This window comes from Sinocyclocheilus rhinocerous, unplaced genomic scaffold, assembly GCF_001515625.1.
Source record: "Sinocyclocheilus rhinocerous isolate Xijiao unplaced genomic scaffold, SAMN03320098_v1.1 scaffold1402, whole genome shotgun sequence".
Classification (NCBI taxonomy): Eukaryota; Metazoa; Chordata; class Actinopteri; order Cypriniformes; family Cyprinidae; genus Sinocyclocheilus; species Sinocyclocheilus rhinocerous.
In genome coordinates this window covers 507,930-529,990 of record NW_015640486.1, presented here as the reverse complement: position 1 = coordinate 529,990, position 22,061 = coordinate 507,930, and the positions used below count along the sequence as shown (strand labels likewise).

The 22,061-nt window shown below is 41.9% G+C and overlaps 1 protein-coding gene across 1 annotated transcript in view; it reads left to right on the top strand.

Annotated features, from left to right (window-relative positions):
* il1rapl2 (interleukin 1 receptor accessory protein-like 2) overlaps positions 1 to 21,362 on the top strand; it is a 201,675-nt gene extending 180,313 nt beyond the window's left edge. Inside the window, exons 7-11 of the mRNA XM_016569340.1 lie at positions 2,018 to 2,147; positions 10,423 to 10,568; positions 11,906 to 12,046; positions 17,862 to 18,032; positions 20,596 to 21,362. Of these exons, the coding sequence (XP_016424826.1) occupies positions 2,018 to 2,147; positions 10,423 to 10,568; positions 11,906 to 12,046; positions 17,862 to 18,032; positions 20,596 to 21,281 (1,274 nt within the window). The 3' untranslated portion in view covers positions 21,282 to 21,362. The remainder of the gene's footprint in view (positions 1 to 2,017; positions 2,148 to 10,422; positions 10,569 to 11,905; positions 12,047 to 17,861; positions 18,033 to 20,595) is intronic.
* The last annotated feature ends 699 nt before the right edge of the window (positions 21,363 to 22,061 follow it).

The window sequence follows — 22,061 nt, the reverse complement described above, 5'->3', positions numbered from 1 at the left end:
AAAACATCACAATAATCCACAAGTAATCCACAGCACTCCAGTCCATCAGTTAACATTTGGAGAAGACAAAAACTGAAACTAATCCAGCATTAAGACATTTTAACTGTCACTTCCAGCTAAAATATGAGTTTATAATCCAAAATAAGACTGGACTCTCATTCTGACGGCACCCATTCACTGCAGAACATCCATTGCTGAGACACTGATGCAATGCTACATTTCTATAAACCTGATGAAGAAACAAACTCATCCTGATCTCGGATGACCTGAGGATATCACGGAACACTCTGGGACTACATAAAATCCAAGTGCAGTTTTAATGAGTAATCCAGACAAAGATCCAGAAACAGGGCAAAAGAAAAAAGCGCAAGAACAAGGTAATCCAGAAGACAACACCAGCAAATAAACACACAGAAGACAGAGTGAACATGGTATATATCAGGGTGAGCTAAATAGTTAAATGACAAACAGCTGAAGGCAGTGCAGCATGATAGTCTGTGCAAGGGTGATGGGAACTGAAGTCCAGAAGAACACAGGCAGTGGTCCGGGAAGAGTGCCCTCCGGTGGCGGTCATAGGCACACCAGCTGATGGCTGTGACACAGTGAGCACGTTCATTGTTGGATGAACTATTCTTTAAAGACAAATCCCTCAACCAATACAATACAAATAATGAATTTTAAAGCAAGTTTCTCAAACACTCCTCCTGTTTGCCACCAGTCAGACACCAATAATGTCAAATAGATGCACTCACTTCAAACTCACACACCATTCAAACAAACCATTTCACTTATTATTAAGAAAAGTGAGACATTGCACACTGTGTTTCATATTTGTGGTTTATGCTGTTGTTCTCGTGCACTACAGGCCCATAATGTTACAAACGGAGAGAAAATAAGTGATATATGAGATGAGCTCAGAGAAAAGCATGTTCAAATCAATAACATTAATAACTTGTTCAGAACTGGACTAGTCTGACATGTTCGTAACACCGTGTCAGATCAAATACCACAGTATTTACTGCTATTACTTCTGTCTCTTTGTTTTCAGTAGATCAGTTTATCTAAAAGCATCATGATCTGTGTAGATTTGGAGACTTTTTTGGAGAGGGACTTTTTGGACCCTCACACAAATATGGAAAGTGCTCATGAAACACATCAGCATTTCTAGCTGCTCATCAGTTTGGCTCAGAGCTTTTCTGTTTCACACAAAGTTTGATTCATCTGTGACTGAAACACTGCGGCTAATTCAGGACAGAGCATGTTTCATTCTGAACGTAGTCATACACCTTAAATAAAGCTATTAAACACATGCTCAGATATCACTGTTAGGCTGGAAGAGATGTGTTCAGCTGTTCATTGTTTAGTTTCTGCTTTCTGTTTGATCGTCTTCAGTGAACAGTGAACTAAAGCAGTATTTTGATCATTCTGACCATTAGATGAGGATATGATTCTCTCAGACTGAAATGAATGAGAACATTGTAAAATGTGCAGTACACAGCTGGTTTAGATTAAATGCAGAGTTGATCCTGATGTCTACTGTAAGCATGTGTGTATGCATGAGAAATCCTCTGCAGTTCCTTCAGCGCTGAAGTCGACAGTGAGCCTCAGCCGCTCTGGATCTGATTCCTGGAGCGAACTGGATAAAGTGTTGAGCACTAACCACTGCGGTCGTTCATTAGCATCTCCTGCCGCTTTCTCTCTCTTAAAAGCTGTAATTGCAGGCAGAGGAAGCTCTTCACTGCTGTGCTGCTAATGCTGCTGAAAGCCCTGAAGGGTTTTTACACATTATTTGCATATAATCAGCATACGTGAGAACAGAGGATCGGTGCAGTAAATAAAGCAGTGCTGTTCAGAGTTTCCCAATCACTCCTGCAGCAGGTCAATGAGAAGAGGAGCGTGAGCTGAGGATGCAGAGCAGTAAACACTCGTTTCTGTGTCCACATCTCTTCATTTAGAGTGTGTGTGTGCGTATTTCTGTCTAACGCTGACGGTTGTCTGTTGTGCTTGTGTTGGTCAGGCATGCGTCTGGTCCTGGACTGCAGGGCTTTCTTCGGCTACAGCGGAGATTCCCGGCCAATCATCTACTGGATGAAGGGAGATAAGTTCGTGGAGGAGCTGGAAGGACATATACGAGAGAGTGAAGTCAGGTACTGCGTTACTTGAATTAAGAGCAATAAACTGTGGTCAGATGAGCGTGCATGAGCTGAAGAACAGAGCGGCGTTGTATAACACACACTCACAGCCGCTGAGCACACAGAGACCTCTAGTGGACAAAACGAGTGCTCATCTGCTGTCATTCACACACATGCATGAGACAGTGTTCAAGTGTGCACTATACATTACTGTGTGCAGTACAGTATCATATACAACACACCAGTCACTATACAGTCACTATATGCAGTTTGTACAGTACCTGTGAGACACTGAGATTGATTGATTGATTGATTGATTGATTGATTGATTGATTTGAGACACTAAATTGTCTATACACTGTAAACAGTTTTAGGACTTTTTTGAATATAATCGACTTATATTTAAAAATTGTTGTATCAATTTAACAATTAAAGTTGGTCTGGGCTTTCATCAAACATAATATAATTTAATATAACCAGGGTTATAATGATGAAACCGTACAAATGCATTTTAGTTAATTGAAACAAAAATAAACATTAACTGAAATAAAATGCGAGGCAACATTTTTCCTTTTCATTTAGTTTAACGATGTACTAAAATAACAAAAACTGAAAGTTAATAATGAAATAACTGAAACTAAACATGAATAATAAAAAACTATACATATTAAAAAACTAATAAAAATGGCAAACACACAACACAAAATTACTTAAACTTTAATTAAATTTAAAATGAAAATTGAAAATGTAAAAAAAAAATAATAAAAACTGTTCAAAGTATTTCTAAAAACTATAATGGCATCTCAATGATAACACTGAATATATCATAACATATTAAAGTTATGATATAATAAAGTTATATAAAGCTAAAATACTGGATTCAAGTTCAATAAGTTTGTATTTGAAGTTAAACTGAGTGATGTAGAGCTTTGTCTAGAAAAAGACCTTGGGAAAGTGATACAGAGTTGCAAGTGAGGGATGAAACTGCACCCAAGAGAACACGAATCACTCTAATGTTGAGATCAAACATAACACAGGTTTTATATAATCACAAACTCTACACAGGTCTGAAACATCTACTCATTCTGAATAGTGATGTCATCATTAGTCAAGTCAAGTCAAGTCACCTTTATTTATATAGCGCTTTTAACAATACAGATTGTGTCAAAGCAACTGAACAGCATTAATTTTTGTTTATTAAGCGTGCAGAACAACCACCCAATAAAGCATTACAATAATCTAACCTTGAGCTCATAAACGCATGGATTAACATTTCTGCATTAGACATTGAGAGAATAGGTCGTAATTTAGATATATTTTTGAGATGGAAAAATGCAGTTTTACAAATGCTAGAAACGTGGCTTTCTAACGAAAGATTGCTATTAGTGGCCATGCTTTGACCAAAAACAGCTGATCATCAGTGATCAAACTGAGCCGCAGACCCCAGTCATCAAACGCCACTCTGTAAGTGAGTTCCTCATGCTAAATGGCCAAAGAATGAATGCATTTTATGTTTTGCAACTTTTTCTACATTCGGTCAATTTTTAAAGCCCTAAACACACTGCAGGACTTCCAGCTATCCCAGACGAAAGACTGGCATCGTGAAACAATCGTGGTGATTTCTGTGATCGTGGCGATTAATCAGTGCTCCTGTGTCGTACAGTGAGAGAGCTTCAAAGACGGCCGTTATCACGGTCTTGTGATCAAAGATAGCCTACGATACAGCGTGATCATCGTGTGTGTTCGCTGCTACGACCCGCGTTTACTGACCAACCAATAAAAATGAGACATGAAATCAACATGACATGGCGCTAAAACATAAAACTGCTTACCTCAAGCTCTTATCCCTTCCTTTTTCACCGCTTCCACTTTTTTGAGCACACATAAAAACTACATCTGCTAAAGTGTGATTCATCATGCTCTTTGTGTACCACTAGCGCATGCTGATGACGTTTCATTCTTCTGTAGAAACGTGCATCGCAGTGTACGAGTCAATAGATGTCTTCATCGTACAGTCTACACACACGTCATAGCCATGTTTATTAGATGCATGTCGCACAGTGTGACATGCAGTGATCTTATAGGATTGCTAAAATCCTGCAGTGTGTTTAGGGCTTAAGATGTGTATGTGCGACAGGTGGAGGAACCAAACCTGAGCATTACAGGTAATAGACCTTATTCATTTCAGTGACAACATACCAAAAATGCACAATGAATTATCAAAATTAAAACAACACACACACACACACACACATATATATATATGTGTATATACTGTATATATATATATATAGTGCCTTGCAAAAGTATTTAAACTCCTTATGTTAAACTGGTTTAAATTACTTTTTTTCCCACATCAATCTACACTCAATACACCATAATGACAAAGCAAACAACAGGTTTTTAACATCTTTGCAAATGTATTAAAGATAAAAAAAACTTAAATGATTCCATTGCGTAAGTATTCACACCCTTATCTGGGACAGTTGAAATTTAGCTCAGGAGCATTCATATTGCTTGTAGATGTCACTACACTTCGAAATTCAATTGAATGGGTATGATTTGGAAAGGCACACACGTCTTAATAAAAGGTCTAACAGCTGATAATGCATATCAGAGCAAAAACCAAACCCTGAGGTCAAAAGAACTACCTGTAGAGCTCAGAAACAGGTTTGCGTCAAGCCACACATCTGGGGAAGAGTTCAGAAAAAAATCTGCTTCATTGAAGGTTCACAGAAGCATGTAGTCTCTGTTACCCTTAATGGAAGAAGTTTGAAACAACCAGGACTCTTCCAAGAGCTGGCCTCCTGATGGAGAAGGGCCTTGTCTAGACTGGTGTCCAAGAGCCTGATGGTCACTCTAGTTGAGCTCCATGATCATATGTGGAGACAGAAGGACAAACATCACTGCAACTCTCCACCGACCTGGCCAAACTCAATCCTCTCCTCAGTGAAGACACATGAAAACACACTTGGTATTTGCAAAAAAGCAGCTAAAGTACCCTCAAACTCTGAGAAACAAGATTCTCTGGTCTGATGAACCTCAATTCCAAACATCCGTGAAGTTGGCACCCCATAAAAATAAATAATCACCAAAACTATTCCATTAATTTGTGCTACGTTTGTGCTGATTTGTGCCGTTAAAACAAACGCTGTATCTATTTTCCTTCCTTAGATATATATAACCAGAATGTTTTCGGGAGCTGTGACGTCACTCTCCACCCCAGTTCGTCTAAATCGCACAAACCCGGTGTCATTTGTTTGTGCTCGATTAGTGCTGATTTGTGCCGTTGAACATCAAATATATTTCCCCTTCTTAGAAATAACAAACAGAATTCGAGGCAGTGACGTCACTCTCCACCCCATGCCGTCCTTGTTTTCTGAGGAACTCAAATCTTTGATATCTTTTCTAATATGCAGATTTGAGTTACATTGCCATATTATAGTGGTGCTAATATCTGTGCTCAGAGACGTCAGTGATTTGTTGCCTGCTGAAAACATTCAGGTGTTTAGTGTTTTGCGAGTGTCTGAAGTCCTCAGTTCTTTATATAGTGTTTGATGTGTTTGAATCATTACTGGTTCAGGACCCGTATTCACAAAACATCTTCAGGCTACAAGTAGCTCATAACTCGCAGGTTTAGGAGAAATCTTAAAAATAATGGGCGTGTCAGTCCTAAATGTTTGCTCTAGGAGTATTTCACAAAGTGTTTTTAGTGCTAAAATTAGTTCCTAAATCTGTGAAAGGTTAGGAGTAATGAAGAGGAGTCCTAAGTCACTAAGACCAAGCCACAAACTATCCTAAAATAGCTGTTTCCAGCAATCTGCCTCAGAACAGAAACATTTGAGAAATATTTGATGATAATGAGCTTTTATAAAGATATCGCCTTTGGTTTTGGAGGTTATCCCCACTCCAGATTTTCCTTTGATTATGTCCTTGTTTTCATTAAGCAGCTGGACAAGAAGCAAGAATTAACAGCTGTTCTTTTAGCTGTTTTACGTTTGTATGTCTTACTATCAGCCATGATTATTCTACTCTGTTAATTAAAAGGCTGTTTATATGCATATCCACTAATTGTTTAAGAGAAGCACACATGTAAGAGGCTGACAATTATCTGAACATATACTTGTTTAATTAGTGACACTTAGCCTGCGTTTTAAAATCTTTATTTACATTTTTATTTTTAAACCTTTATTTGAATATGGCATCATAATATCATGCTCTACAATATTTCTATGAATAAATCTCTGAGAGAGACTATCAGCCAATCACTGTGTGCATAGTTAATGAGCATGCTGACATCATCCACCGCGCTCTTACTCTGAGTTTAAGACTTCTCTCTATTCCTTAGTAAAAGCTTGTCTCTGCAGCTTTGTGGATAGGTTTGAAGAGAAAACTCTTAGCTAAAAACTTTTTTTCTGAGCCTCTAGATGGTGCTGTGTGTAATTCAGGAGTGATGCATCCTTGTGAATGACCTCAAATGAAGAAAAGTGTGAGGTTGAGGAACCCAGGGAAAACATTACAACTGAACATTACTAATAGTAAAGGTTTCCCACAGTCAATGAAAACTTGGAAATATCAGGGAATCATAGGCAGTTCGATCATATTCATTATTTTTATTGTGAATATACACATGGGTGCAAAAGTGGGGCATGTAAAATATACAGCGCATGGGGCGCCACGCTGGCAAAAACATCCAAACCATGGGTTCATATATTGTCAAAGTATTGGGAGACAGCTCTTAATGATTGAACTCATCTGTTTCAATCAGACCCATTAGTAATGTAAGTTTGGTGGATGAATGATAATGGTGTGGGGCTGTGCTGGACCCCTTACTTCCAGTGAAATCTAAATGCTTCAGCATATCAAGACATTTTGGACAATGCTGTGCTTCCACCTTTGTGGGATCGGTTTGGGGAAGGACCTTTTCTCTTCCAGCATGACTGAGTACATAAAGCAAGCTCCGTAAAGGCTGGATGAGTTTGCTGTAGAAGAAGACCTCAACCCCATCAAACACCTTTGGTTGAGCTGGAACGGAGATTGAGAGCCAGGTCTTCTCATCCAACATCAGTGTCTGACCTCACAAATGATCTACTGGATGAATGTGCAAAACACACACCGAAACGCCCCAAAATCACGTGGAAAGCTGGTCCAGAAGAGTGGAAGCTGTTATAGCTGCAAAGAAAGCAATGTCATTAAAGTGTAGGTGTAAGTGTCCATATTCTGTCGAGTGATGACTATATAGTAGGCACTCACTTTGTGTCTAATGAAGTTGCACTGCTGGGAAATAATGCCGATGATAAAGTAACAGGGTTGTCCATAGTTATGTGACAAAAACAAAAGCCTATGGACTACTTCCAATTTGCTCGTTTTAAATTATGTTATGAATGAGCTTTTTTTCGCTCCCAAAAACCACACAAACAGATGGTCTGAAGTAATTCTGCATCTAATCCTAGTGTGACGCGCTATTACACTCAACAAGAACCAGAGCTCCAGCAGCACAAGCCTGACTCACACTCATATTCCCATCAGCTAAACACAGACACACACACACACACACACACTACACTACACACCACACACCACACACACTACACAAACACTACACACCACACACACACACACACTACACTACACACCACACACCATACACACACACACACACACACTATATATATACTTTATATATATACACACACACTATATATACTGTATATATATATATATATACCTGTATATATATATATATATACCTGTATATATATATATATATACCTGTATATATATATATATATACCTGTATATATATATATATATACCTGTATATATATATATATATACCTGTATATATATATATATATACCTGTATATATATATATATATACCTGTATATATATATATATATACCTGTATATATATATATATATACCTGTATATATATATATATATACCTGTATATATATATATATATACCTGTATATATATATATATATACCTGTATATATATATATATATACCTGTATATATATATATATATACCTGTATATATATATATATATACCTGTATATATATATATATATACCTGTATATATATATATATATACCTGTATATATATATATATATACCTGTATATATATATATATATACCTGTATATATATATATATATACCTGTATATATATATATATATACCTGTATATATATATATATATACCTGTATATATATATATATATACCTGTATATATATATATATATACCTGTATATATATATATATATACCTGTATATATATATATATATACCTGTATATATATATATATATACCTGTATATATATATATATATACCTGTATATATATATATATATACCTGTATATATATATATATATACCTGTATATATATATATATATACCTGTATATATATATATATATACCTGTATATATATATATATATATACACACACACACACGCACACACAGTATATTGTTAAGGCAGTGATGTGCGACAGGTGTGAATGAGTGTGGACACATCTTGAGTTATTACTCTACAGAGTACAGGTGAAAGAAGAAAAACAGTTCTTGGAAAATACATTTCAGTGAGTAGCTGACATTACACGTGACCTGCTGTGACGGCCAAAACCGTCTGCTAATTATTTGACATGCTCATTTGTTAAAAAAAATAAATAAATAATAAAAACCTTGCTAAAAAGTGACAGTAAAGATATTTTCATTGTTACAAAAAAAATCAATTTCCAATAGATGCTTTTCTTTTGAACTTTATATTTATCAAATTATCCTGAAAAAATTGAGTAATTGTGTAAATAGATGGTAATGGAGTAAATTATAATAATATTTCACAATATTTCTGTTGGTACAGCATTTTGAAACAATAAAATGCAGCATTAAAGACACTTCTTTCAGAAATATTAAAAGAATGTGTGCTGGCGGTGGCAGCCAAACATCAGTAATCTAATGCAGCGTTGTTTCAGTGATCTGTAACATAATTCCTCTGATAGCGTTTCATGTTTGAGTCACTGTCAGCCGTTATCCTTGCTCATCTTCCTTTGATGTCTGTTTGATCTGTATGAATTACTCCTTCATTTCAGGTGGATGATGTCCTTCTGTTACTCTTAGACATGCTGGATCTTTATTCACAGTGGAGCTTTCTTCATGTGTCACATATAAAGTATAAAGAATAAAGAATTCATCAGGAAAATTGCCTGGTTTAATGTCACAACTGACAGTCAGGGAGCACTGGAGAATAACAGAACTGTTTCTGGCTTTTATTCTAACTTTAGGAAGTTTTGAAAGGATCTCTTTTCAAAAGATGGAATTGATCTTTTTCAGTGCTTTTATTTTATATAAATGAATGCTTGAGCATAGAATGACTCATCATGATTATAAAACATTAATATGTATGCTGGGAATATTTTAATAGGACTAATATTATATGGATGCTTCACCTCTTCATTTCTATTTTTTAAAGTGAATCCAAATATGAGAGCAAGAGCTAAAGAGAGCAATTCATCCTCAAATACCTTCTGAATAAAATCTGAATATATTCAGACTGAAATGTGAAACGTGTCTGTTCAGTATATTCATTAAAGCCATGTCTGCTTGTGTAATTTAGATCTTTTGTATGTTTAGCCTTTAGATGAACATCAGTTGACGTTTTCAGCTGCTTCCACACATTTTCAAAACTTTGCCTCTTTTTTTCAAAACTTTACACACAAATCCAAGAACTGCACACAAAATGCAAAAAGCCTCATATCTCTTGCAAAATGAAGCACTGCATTCAAAATATCACAAACACATCTCAAAAGCAAACATTTGCAAACACCTTTGCCATAATATTAATTCATGTTAGATCTTTGTGTGTTACATAGATAATTGTGTGTTGTGTTTTGCAAAAAGTGTTTTATGAAATTGAAAACTGAGTCAAAGGCTGAGAATTAGTGTATGGTTTTGCAGATTTGGTGTGTGCTTCTGCTGTTTGAGTGTCAGCTTTCAGAAACTGTGATTTTGTGTGTAAGCAGTTGAGAAAAAAACTGTAAATCAGTGTTTGATTTATTTTGCATTCTCAAACCAATATCAAGTAAGAATATCTCAACCCTTGGCTGTCAAATAATGAGACGTTACAAACTGCTGCTGATGTTCTGGTTCATTAGACACGCTGCGAACAGAAGAGCATGATGGGAAACAGGATCTGCGCAGCATGCTCTGTTTCATACTGCGTCATTCTGCAGAAACGGCACGAATAGCGTGAAAGTGTGCTAATGTGTGTGTGTTCAGGGTGGTGCGGGAGTTTCTGGGGGAGAAGGAGGTGGAGCTGTCGCTGATCTTTGACGCTGTGGAGGAGACGGACATGGGCAACTACACCTGTAACGTGGAGAACCACATCGGCCGAGGCAGCGGGAGCGCCGTCCTGCAGAAGAAAGGTGAAGTGCTCAGATGAACACACAGCAGCCGGATGGAGATGTGTTTCATTATCTTGTGCTGTCTTCATCTCTCTTCTCTGTGTTCTCATGGACACGGCTGAACCCTGACTCTCTCACTCATACAAGAGCAGATATTAAAAACAGCTTCACACTGAGCACATATCAGTTATCCTGCTCAAACAGAACCAGCTCTGTCTCACAAACATCATACGAGTAACTTAGTAAGTGTTTCAGGCACTGACATAAACTCACTTGCATTGTGCACTTAAAAGAAGGGCATTATCATCCTTTCTTTTGGTTTTTCTGAAGTTTTTCACATATCCAAACAGCTGAGTCTGTAGCCATCTTCAGGAAACGGCTAAAAACCATCGCTTTCATCTAGACTTGACTCTCTAACACTTGCTCTCTCTATTCTATTTCTATTCTTGTTTTCTTTTTAATTATTATAAAAAAATTGTAACAATAACTTGACCCTCTAACACTAGCACTCTCTATTTTATTTCTATTTTATCGACTTGTCATTCTTTTTATTTATTATTTGAATAAATAAATAAATAATCTTGCTATGTGTACTGCGTTAGACTAACCAGGATTTATCACAGCACTTATATATATATTGTATTGTTGCTCTTTTGCTGGTTTTGATTGCTTCTGTTGTCCTCATTTGTAAGTCGCTTTGGATAAAAGCATCTGCTAAATGATTAAATGTAAATGTAATGTAAATATTGCTGCAGATACATTTTGGCTCATTAAACTCTGTGAATGATGGTCACTCAGTCAACCACAACACTCAACAAATCTCAGATATATATAAATCCATCCTTTAGACAGACAATTGGTGATTTAGTGGTGAGATGTGACAAGGGGGGGGGGGCGATGGTGACACTACCAATCAAAAGTTTGTCATAATTAAGGTTTTATATATATATATATTATTATTATTATTTTTATTTTATTTTTTTTAAATCACTAAGGCTGAATTTATTTGATCAAACACACAATAGCAGTAAGAGCAAGAGCAAGAGCAACATTAAAGAAATGTATAATGTTGCAGCTAAACATTCCATTCATCAAAAAAAAAAAAATCCTGAAAAAAAGTATCACAGTTTCCACAATGAATCAAGAAAGAAAGAAAACATATGAGGCAAAAAAAGAAGCAGCTCAACTACTGAAAGTGCAAGTTTGCATGCCAGGAATAAATTCAATTTTAAAACAGTTATTTTAAATTATAATACTATTTCAATATTACTGTTGTTACTGTGTTTCTGATCAGATACATGTATACCTTTGGACTTTATGAATTAAGTCATAAAGAAGTCATCTGTTTTCTCATGCAGATGTGTACAGGCTGGAGCTGGTTGGTGGTCTGGGTGCCATCATGCTGATATTGGGGATCTTCACAGCCATCTATAAGTGCTATAATGTGGAGATCATGCTGTGCTACCGACGACACTTCGGCAGTGATGAGGCCGATGATGGTACGCAAGAATAACATGAACAATAACAGTTTCTGACAGTGACCACAAGACCACAGTGAGATCTCAAGAGGGAATGAGACGTGGCCTCGGAGGGTTCAACCTCCGGGCGCCTTTGAGGAACCTGATAACCAGATCGTGCCTCCCCACCGATCTGCCTCCCACGGTGTCATGGTTAGCCTCAATCGCGGCCACGTACACCTTAAGTGTAGAAGCAGACAGGTGCCTGTCCAGACCTCCTTGGAGGAAGGAGAGCACAGATCCGATTCCACATCTCCGAGGGTCCTTCCCCTGGGAAGAACGCCACTTCAGGTCGTACAACCGCCTCGTCGAGGGGGCTCTGGCCTGAGTAATGGTATTCACCACGGCTGGTGAAAGGCCTCTAAGTTCCTTCTGTTCGCGTCCAGGGACCAAACATGAAGGTTCCAGAGATCCGGACGCGGATGCCAAATTGTGCCCTTTGAATTTGCCAGGGAGGAACTGATGCCATGAGCACGAGCTCCGAGAACCAGGTCCTGTTGGGCCAATAAGGGGTCACAAGCAGGAGCTGTTCTCCGTCTTCCCTGACTTTGCACAGTGTCTGTGCAATGAGGCTCACTGGGGGAAACGCATACTTGAGTAGGCCCCTGGGCCAGCTGTGAGCCAGTGCGTCTGTGCCGAGGGGAGCCTCGGTCAGGGAGTACCACAACTGGCAGTGGGTCGATTCCAACAAAGCAAACAGGTCCACCTGTGCCTGGCTGAACCAACTCCAAATCAGCTGAACCATCTGGGGGTGAAGCCTCCACTTGCCTCTGAGCGAGACCTGTCACGAGAGGAGATCCGCTACACGATTGAGGTCGCCCGGGATATGAGTGGCATGCAGAGACCTGAGTTTGTGCTGGCAAAGTAAGAGATGGCGGGCGAGTTGTGACATGCGATGGGAGCAAACACCACCCTGGTGGTTGATGTATGCAACCGTCGCTGTGTTGTCCGTCCGGACCAACACGTGCTTGCCTTGGATCAATGGTCGAAACCTCCTCAAGGCCAAAAGCACAGTCAACAGCTCTAGGCAATTGATATGCCAATGCAGCCGAGGGCCTGTCCAGACCCCTGATGCTGCCCGCCCGTTGCACACGGCACCCCAACCTGTCTTGGAAGTATCTGTTGTAACAACGATGCGTCTGGACACCTGTTCAAAGGGCACTCCTGCCCATAGAAAAGAGATGTCCTCCCAATGACTGAAGGTACGGCGACACAACGGTGTGATGTTCACACGGTGTGAGCCGTGGCACCATGCCCATCTCGGGACTCAGGTACGAAGCCAGTGCTGAAGTGGTCTCATATGCATCAGTCCCAGTGGCATGACCGCGGCAGAGGACGCCATATGCCCCAGGAGACTCTGAAAGTTTTTGAGAGGGACCGCCGTTCTCTGCTTGAGAGCCCTCAAGCATTTCAGCACTGACTGAGCACGATCCTGAGAGAGGCGTGCAGTCATCGTAACCGAGTCCTATTCTACTCCGAGAAAACAGATACTCTGCACAGGGGAGAGTTTGCTCTTTTTCCAGTTGACACGAAGTCCCAATCAGGTTAGGTGGTCGAGCACCATGTCCCTGTGTGCGCAAACGAATTCTCGCGAGTGAGCTAGGATCAAACAGTCATCGAAGTAATTGAGAATGCGAATGCCCACTTTCCTGAGAGGGGCAAGGGCAGCCTCAGCGATCTTCGTAAAGACCCGAGGAGACAGGGACAGCTCGAAGGGAAGAACCTTGTACTGATATGCCCATCCTTCGAAGGCAAACCGATGAAACGGCCTGTGCCTTGGTAGGATTGAGACATGAAAGTACACACCCTTCAGGTCTATTGCCACAAACCAATCCTGATCTCTGACACATGATAATATGTGCTTGAGGGTTAACATTCTGAACGGAAGCTTGTGAAGGGCCCGGTTCAGAGTCCTCAAATGCAGGATTGGTCTGAGCCCCCCACCCTTCTTGGGTACAATGAAGTATGGGCTGTAAAACCCCTTCTTCGTTTCGGCCAGGGGGACAGGCTCGATTGCACCCTTCTCGACAAGGGTTGCAACCTCTGCTCTAAGAACAGCGGCATTCTCGCCTCGTACTGAGGTAAACCTAATGCCCCTGAACTTGGGCGGGCGCCTGGCGAACTGAATCGAATAGTCGAGCCAAATGGTTCTGATGAGCCATCGGGAGGGATTGGAGAGGCTTGACCAAGCATCCAGATACCCTGCCAACGGTCTCAAAGGAATGTTGTGGTGGAGCCGAATTCACCTCCCATTCCCCCGCCGGAAGTGGATCCAGGCTGGCCAAATGGTCCCTCCTCCCTGGGTCGCCCATCTCAGGAACACTTTGAAGCCTTGCAAGGGTTCCTGGTGCCCTGATGACGAGCTGGCAGTGCCACCTTCCTGCGAGTGGTGGGCCGTTGGTCAGGCTTGACTGAAGGCCCGGGCTGTTGCGGGGCCTCAGCAGTCCTCGCAGGGGGCCATTCCCGGAGACGAGCAGACGGGGGCTGCTGACTCGAGGGTGCAGGAGCAGGACCTGACCCACGCTGAGGCAGGATGTGTTGAGCCACAGGTGGCGGTTCTGGATCACTAAAGTGGACATCGCCCTCCCCAGAGCCTGCGCCGTGACCTTCGTAGCCCGGAAGGCATAGTCAGTCGCCGAGCGCAATTCCTGCAGTACCTCTGGGTTGGGAACACACTCGTCCAGTTCTTTCAACGCCTTGGCCTGATAGACCTGCAGGATGGCCATGGCATGCAGGGCGGACGCAGCTTGTCCAGAAGCCGAATAAGCCTTCGCCACCAGGGACGAAGAGAATGTACAGGCCCTGGATGGGAGTCTCGGGTGGCCCTGCCAGGTGGCGGCATTTTGCGGGCAAAGATGCACCGCAATCGCTCTCTCCAACTGGGGAACCTCCGTATACACCCTTGATGGACCCCCATCGAGGGTGGTGAGGGCAGAGGAGCCGGTGTACCGTGTTCTGGCTGAAAAAGGGGCCTTCCACGATTACGTCAGCTCCTCGTGCACTTCCGGGAAGAAAGGCACTGGGGCCGAGCCCTGCTTAGTGTCGCGCTTAGCATCCAGAAGCCAATTGTCCAGCCGCGAGTGCTCGGGGCAGGGTGGGGGAGACCACTCCAGCCCGATGCTCTTGGCTGCCCGGGCAAGCACGGCTGCCATCTCAGCGTCAGCCTCGGACTGAGGCTCAGCGCCCGTAGGTGCTTGCTCAGCCAAATCATCTACTTCCGATGGCTCAAACCCACCCTCCGATACTGCGAATGACAGCTTGTCCTGTTCGTGAGCCCCAAATGAAAGATTGAGTCCACCCAGGGACGAGCTCTCAAACTCATCCGGAAACTCGACCGGTAAACACGAAGCAAGGGAAGAACGGGAACCTCGCGGGGATTGCTCCGGCAAAACTGATCCCGCTTCCCCATGCTCTTCCATGGCGCACATCACTGTGCTCATACCCAGAGGTAGAAGGACCAGAGCGGCAAGCAGCCGCGGTGACTCGGGGTCTTTTGACGAAGAACCGAAGCCGCGAGCGCAACGTGCTGATGGGAAGTGCCTCGCAAGCGGGGCACATACCATCCACAAGCGCTGCCTCAGTGTGAGCACGACCCAAACACTGAATACAACGCTCGTGCTGGTCGTCTTTGGAGATGTGCCAACCGCAACCAGAAACAGATGGATGAAAAGGCATGATGTAACACACAAAAATCTAACGGGAAGTATCTTGATTTCCTTTTTCAAACACAACCAATCAGAATGACACACTAATTCATTAGTGCCTCACACTAACTCCTCACGTGCTTGATGTGTTTCTTTTCTTTGGTACTGTGTAATACTGTATTCACAACCACAAATGCTTACAGTAAAAAAAGTTTGGTTTCAATCTTGCTTTCGTGTTTAATGTGAATTTATCAACATCTCTCTGCCAATTACTTTAAATCTTGTACAGAAATGTACATAGGAGCTCATGAAGAAGAGCTTTATGTTTTGACTAACTGTGTATATGATATATCCAAAAATATAATATTATGGCAAAGGTGTTTGCAAATGTTTGCTTTTGAGATGTGTTTGTGATATTTTGCATTCAGTGCTTCATTTTGCAAGAGATGTGAAGCATTTAACAATTTGTGTGTGCAATTCTTGGATTTGTGTGTAAAGTAAAAAAAAAAAAAAAAAAAGAGGCAAAGTTTTGAAAACGTGTGTAAGCAGTTGAAAAACAAATATGTAAGCATGAAGCTGCATCCCTAAACCAAAGCCCCAGTGGAGCATGAGCAGGACACACAAATGAGACTGTACAAATGTACAGTATATGCATTTGCTAAAACGTAAAATAGTTACAAATTGTCATGAGACTGTGTTTGTCACGGTATGTTACTGTGAGGAGCATGGAGCGAGGAACGAGGAGACGCAGAGTCCAATTCAAACATACAGTCTTTAATTACACCCTGGGAAACAGGAAAACACACATAGCAAGGGTTGACATAAACAGGTGTGGAGCTAATTAATCAAAAACCATGGAAACTAACTAGGCAGGAATAACGGAAAGACAGAAAACAAAAACAAAACCGACCATAAACGTGACATTGGCATGGGCGCCCTGGAGGCTGGTGCAAGACAGGGACACGGGAAGGCCTCCAGGGCGGATCAGGGAGCTCCAGGATCCATGGCGGAGCAGGCAGTTCAGGTTGCCATGGTGGAGCTGGTAGCTCAGGGGGCCATGGCAGAGCAGGGAACTCAGGAGGCCATGGCGGAGCAGGCAGTTCAGGTTGCCATGGTGGAGCTGGTAGCCCAGGGGGCCATGGCAGAGCAGGGGACTCAGGAGGCCATGGCGGATCCTCTGTGACCTTAGCCGGCTCGGCCACCTTCTTTCTTGGGGAAAATTAGGAATTCTGGGGGAGCTCTGGAGGAGCGGGCACTGGAAGGCACTCTGGAGGAGCAGGGCTGGCTAACTCGGGGGACTCAGGAGACGAAGGAGGGCTGGACGGAACCAGCATAGGCGAAGGAGACTCAGGAGATGATGGAGAGCTGCACGGGACCAGCGGAGACGAAGGAGAACTTTCTGGAGCGGATTCTGGGGTGAGGATAGGAGCAGAGAACTCTGGAGGTAGCGCCATGTCCAAGAGTGCCAAGTCAGTGGTGGCCGGCGGGCTTGAGTCAGCGGCGGCCGGCGGGCTTGACGGCGAGCTGGTTCTGGATCGGGGCCGGACGCTCTCCAGACACCGGAGGATCCCTTCCCTCCAGCTTAGTCCAGTGGTGTCTTGGAGGTCCACGGGGCGATGGTAATTTGCCCCGATCCAGAACAGCGAGTTGAGCATTGCGTCATCCAGCGCCATTTTCGTGGCGATCCCGCTGAACTCCCACGCATATTCCACAAAGGGGAGATCTCTGTGGGCTAGGGCTGAGAAGCGAGCGGCTATCTCCATGCCGCGGGACGAACTCAAGGAAAAACTAAAAGACTTTTAAAACAAAAACACTTATTGTTTCGGTCTGCTATTCTGTCACGGTATGTTACTGTGAGGAGCACGGAGCAAGGAACGAGGAGACGCAGAGTCCAATTCAAACATACAGTCTTTAATTACATCCAGGGAAACAGGAAAACACACATAGCAAGGGTTGACATAAACAGGTGTGGAGCTAATTAATCAAAAACCATGGAAACTAACTAGGCAGGAATAACGGAAACACAGAAAACAAAAACAAAACTGACCATAAATGTGACAGTGTTATTGTATTGACCATTTTATAATCATAATTTAATGTGTAATATGATGAAAGAATTGACCTGTGCAATACAACATATCTGTTCCTTACAGACAACAAGGAATATGACGCCTACCTGTCCTACACCAAAGTGGACCTGGAGTCGGTGGAGCGTGAGATGAGCGAGGAGGAGCTGTTCGCTCTGGAGATCTTACCGGACGTTCTGGAGAAACACTACGGATATAAACTCTTCATCCCGCACCGGGACCTCATTCCCAGCAGCAGTAAGAGCAACACCTGACGTTCACACACTTACAGTCAGCAAAACACACAGCAGAAGACAGCTCATGTTTGTGTGCTCAGTGTTGATGATGTGTATTTCTAATCTGAATCAAAGAACCGACTCTCTCTCAGTTCATGAATGTGTTTGATCGGTGCATGTCCAGCGTAGTATTAGGGATGTGCTCTGCTTGGTTCCTGCAGCTCTACATTCATCATATAATCAATTCTAGAGTGCTGGAAAGATGTGTAAGGGATAATGTTGCCAAATAATCACAGATAGGCCTGCTCCACAAATGCAAATTGAACAAACTCAGGATTCCAGTATTGGTTTTGCTTTGACAAAACAAAAATCAAATCCAACTCGGTTTGATCAGTACCACTACCCGCATTATACCTTTTGTGGCAGATCCTGAGCTTGTGATTAGTCCACAGTCACATGCACAGGGATGTGTGACATCTGCAGCAAACAGAGAGTCATGTGAAACAGGAAGAGAGAGTGCCATTCACTTCCTGTGAGCGATGCGCTTCTCAGATGATGATGAAGGATTGCTATAAACAATATGAAGAGTTGAGATACATTTAACACAACAAGACAAAATGGCCACAGAAGCTTGAGAACTGCTGAAGAGAGAGAAAATAGCTGAACAGAAAAATATATAACAACAGTAATGTGGATCAATGGCTATGTTAATATGCACCCTTATAATGACGTTTAGGCAATACTGCGATTAAACTTCACTGCATGTAAACACAATATGTCAACCGTTGTACAGTACGTTGATGCAAATAAACTTCTAATTGTCTAAATCAATATTATATGGTGTATACAGATTTTAATCACAATAAACATGCATGTAAACACTTTAATGAAGAATGAAGTGACCAGTAATAATCAAATATTCCAGAGAGCTGTGCGAAATATGAACATTCTTAGTTTGATCAGCTGGTGTAAACCACTGAATCCTTCTGCATTATTTAGCAGCATCCAGGATCCTCTATCCTTTACCCTGAGCGGCAGTGCGGTGTTTTCCCACATTCAGCATGTGTGGGAATATTAAACATGAAAAACTCCTCTGTAGGGAGCATGTCATCTCCTTTCTGTAAGATGCAGAAACTCCCCCAGGAATGTTGGATGTGTCGTTACTCAGCGCAGTCTGATGAAGATGAAACAGATTCTGTTGAACAGGAGGAAACCCACACCAACACCAGGAGAAAAGAGAAAGGCTTCTTTTATGGCCCCTTAAATGCAGATCAGTAATTTAAAACATGCTCATCACAAAAGAGGTGAATTTAAGTCATTGTATGTATTGCTTTATTATTTTTTTTATTTTTTTTTATTAATAAATTCATAGATTAATTCATTGATGTTATTGGCCCCATAATCCCATCTTCAGCTTGTGATGCATGCAGAACTCATGAGCTCAGGGCTGGAGTGTTGTGGGCGGATGATGGGTGTGTGAGATACAGCTGCTGAGGTGTTGCCGTGCGGTTATGATAGTCTGTTTCTGTGCGGTTGCTTGAGTGTTCTTGATGGAGCATTGCTATGCAGTAAGGTGTTTTTAGCACAATGCTGTCTAAGGATGTTCTGGACTCTTGCTACTGTAGGTTGTTTACCAATATACCCAGATACAGTATAGTTTAGGTCCCTCATTTATCACAAGTCATAACATATGGTATTGTTTTGCCTGTTTCTTTGTCCATCAGAGAGAGATCTAAAGCCAGATCTTGTAGAAAAGGTTTTTTAGGTTTCATCATGCATGTCTGTGGCACAAAGGGAGCAGGACGAACCCCTAAATACACCCCAGTGTTGCAGAAAGTAATGCATTACAATATTGCGTTACTCCCTAAAAAAAGTAATTAATTGCATTACTTACTTTTTATGGAAAGTAATGCATTACGTTACTTTTGCATTACTATTTTCTCACCTGGTGTTGCTTGTTTTTAATATAAAAATGTATATTTCTGGCCAATGTTCAACACTTTCTTCTCAATCATAAAAAAACAAACACAAATGTAATGTTTATCTAAAGTAATTTCTGCTTATTAGTGCAGTTGAATTGGATCATTGAAGTTCAGCAGCATTGAGACATTGTTTAATAAAATGGGATTAAATACATAAAGGATATTTGTGTTTTTAACATTTAATTATTGCAGGTTTGTGTCATATTTTGAGTTTTATTCATTTTGAGAAACACTGAATCTGTTTTTGTACAGTGAGATGAGTAAACACGTTCATATTTAGTCTAGAACTACAGTAAGATTATGTTCACACAGTGCACACAATGCTCTGCACTTACTCCTGATTTCTCTCAACATGCAGACAGGAGAGTTGTCAGTCAGTAAATTAAAAAAGTAATAGGTTTCTTTACTACTTACTTGGAAAAAAGTAATCTGATTACTTAAATGGCGTTACTTGTAGTGCCTTACCCCAACACTGCACATCCTACATTTAGTTGTCTTTGCTTTGCACGAACCACAGAAAGCTCTAAATGCAGATGATTTCTGAAGCATCTGTGTCTGCTGCTTTGTGACAGCCATAGTCACCGTCTCTCTCTGTGTCTCTAGCGTACATCGAGGACCTGGCGCACAGCGTGGAGCAGAGCAGGCGTCTCATCATCGTCTTGACCCCTGAGTTCGTGGCCCGCCGTGGCTGGAGCATCTTCCAGTTCGAGCCGCGGCTGCACAGCATGCTGGTGATGGGCGAAATCAAGGTGATCATGATCGAATGCTCGGACCTGCGCAGCGTCATCAACTACCAGGAGCTGGAGGACCTCAAGCACACCATCCGAGTGCTGTCGCTCATCAAGTGGTACGGGCCCAAGAGCAGCCAGCTCCAGTCCAAGTTCTGGAAGCGGGTGCACTACGAGATGCCTGCGAAGAGAAAAGAGAGCGTGTCCCGCCGACAAGTCCTGGACTCGGGCGAGCAGGGGCTGTTCGGCGACCTGCAGGCCGTGTCGACCGTGGCTATGACTGCCACCTCTGCGTCGCTAGCGCCGGCTCACGTGGAGATACCGGACTATAACGAGCCGGGCCACCTGCAGATGCACCACTTCTGTCGCAGCTATGAGTACGAGCTGCCCAGCTCCGCCATCGCCACGCTCAGCGGCCGGCACGTGTACTGCAATCTGCCCATGACGCTGCTGAACGGACGGCCGGCGCACAACGACATCGGCAAACCCAAGAAAGACATTCACTTGAGCAGGCCGTTCGTGCCGCTGTCCAGACCAGAGCTTTCCAGTGACATCTGGTAGAGCGGCTCCGCCAAACATCGCTTCGCCAATCTCATCCTTCCTTCCTTTTTATCTGCATGAGTTCATCTTGTTAAGATTAAAAAATACATAGGGCCAGTTTTACTAACAGCTTGCGCCAGCGCAAACCATCTTTTGGTGTTAAAACAGTACTGTCAGGATTTATTAAAGACGCGCAGTGACGAATTAGCGCTGAAAAGGCACAGTTATGTTTGCGCCTGACCTTATTGAATATGCATTTGTAGGAGTTTCCCTTTCAGACTCAAAATTTATGGGAGGTGAGTATTCAAATGAATCATGCAACGAGATTTACTAGCCTAACGTTTGCGTTATAATCGTTTGCCAAGCCATGCTATTTTTAATTTGCTTCAGGAGATAAAAGACCCTCAACTAGGAGTCACGCTAACGAGGACTATCAACCCTGCTGAAAAAACAATAGAACCATCACAGAAAATTCTAATGGCTTCCACTACAAATACCATTACAAACATTACAAACCATCAACTTTTAACCATTAAATCCATTAAACAACGGTTTTCTGTAGTGTGTTTTGGGACATATTCCATTAGGATTTAGTGGTTTTAACAAGCCACCAATAGAAGGTGAACAATTACCAGTAGAGACCCACAGGGACCATTACAGTTTCCATTAAAACCAACACAAGTCCCATTATAACCAGTAAAACCATTACAAATTCTGTGATGGTGTTATTTTTCAGCAGGGAAAACTTAATAAATTTTTGGCCTCCGGTTCTTTTCAAACGTACTGTGGCTTTTTTATTGG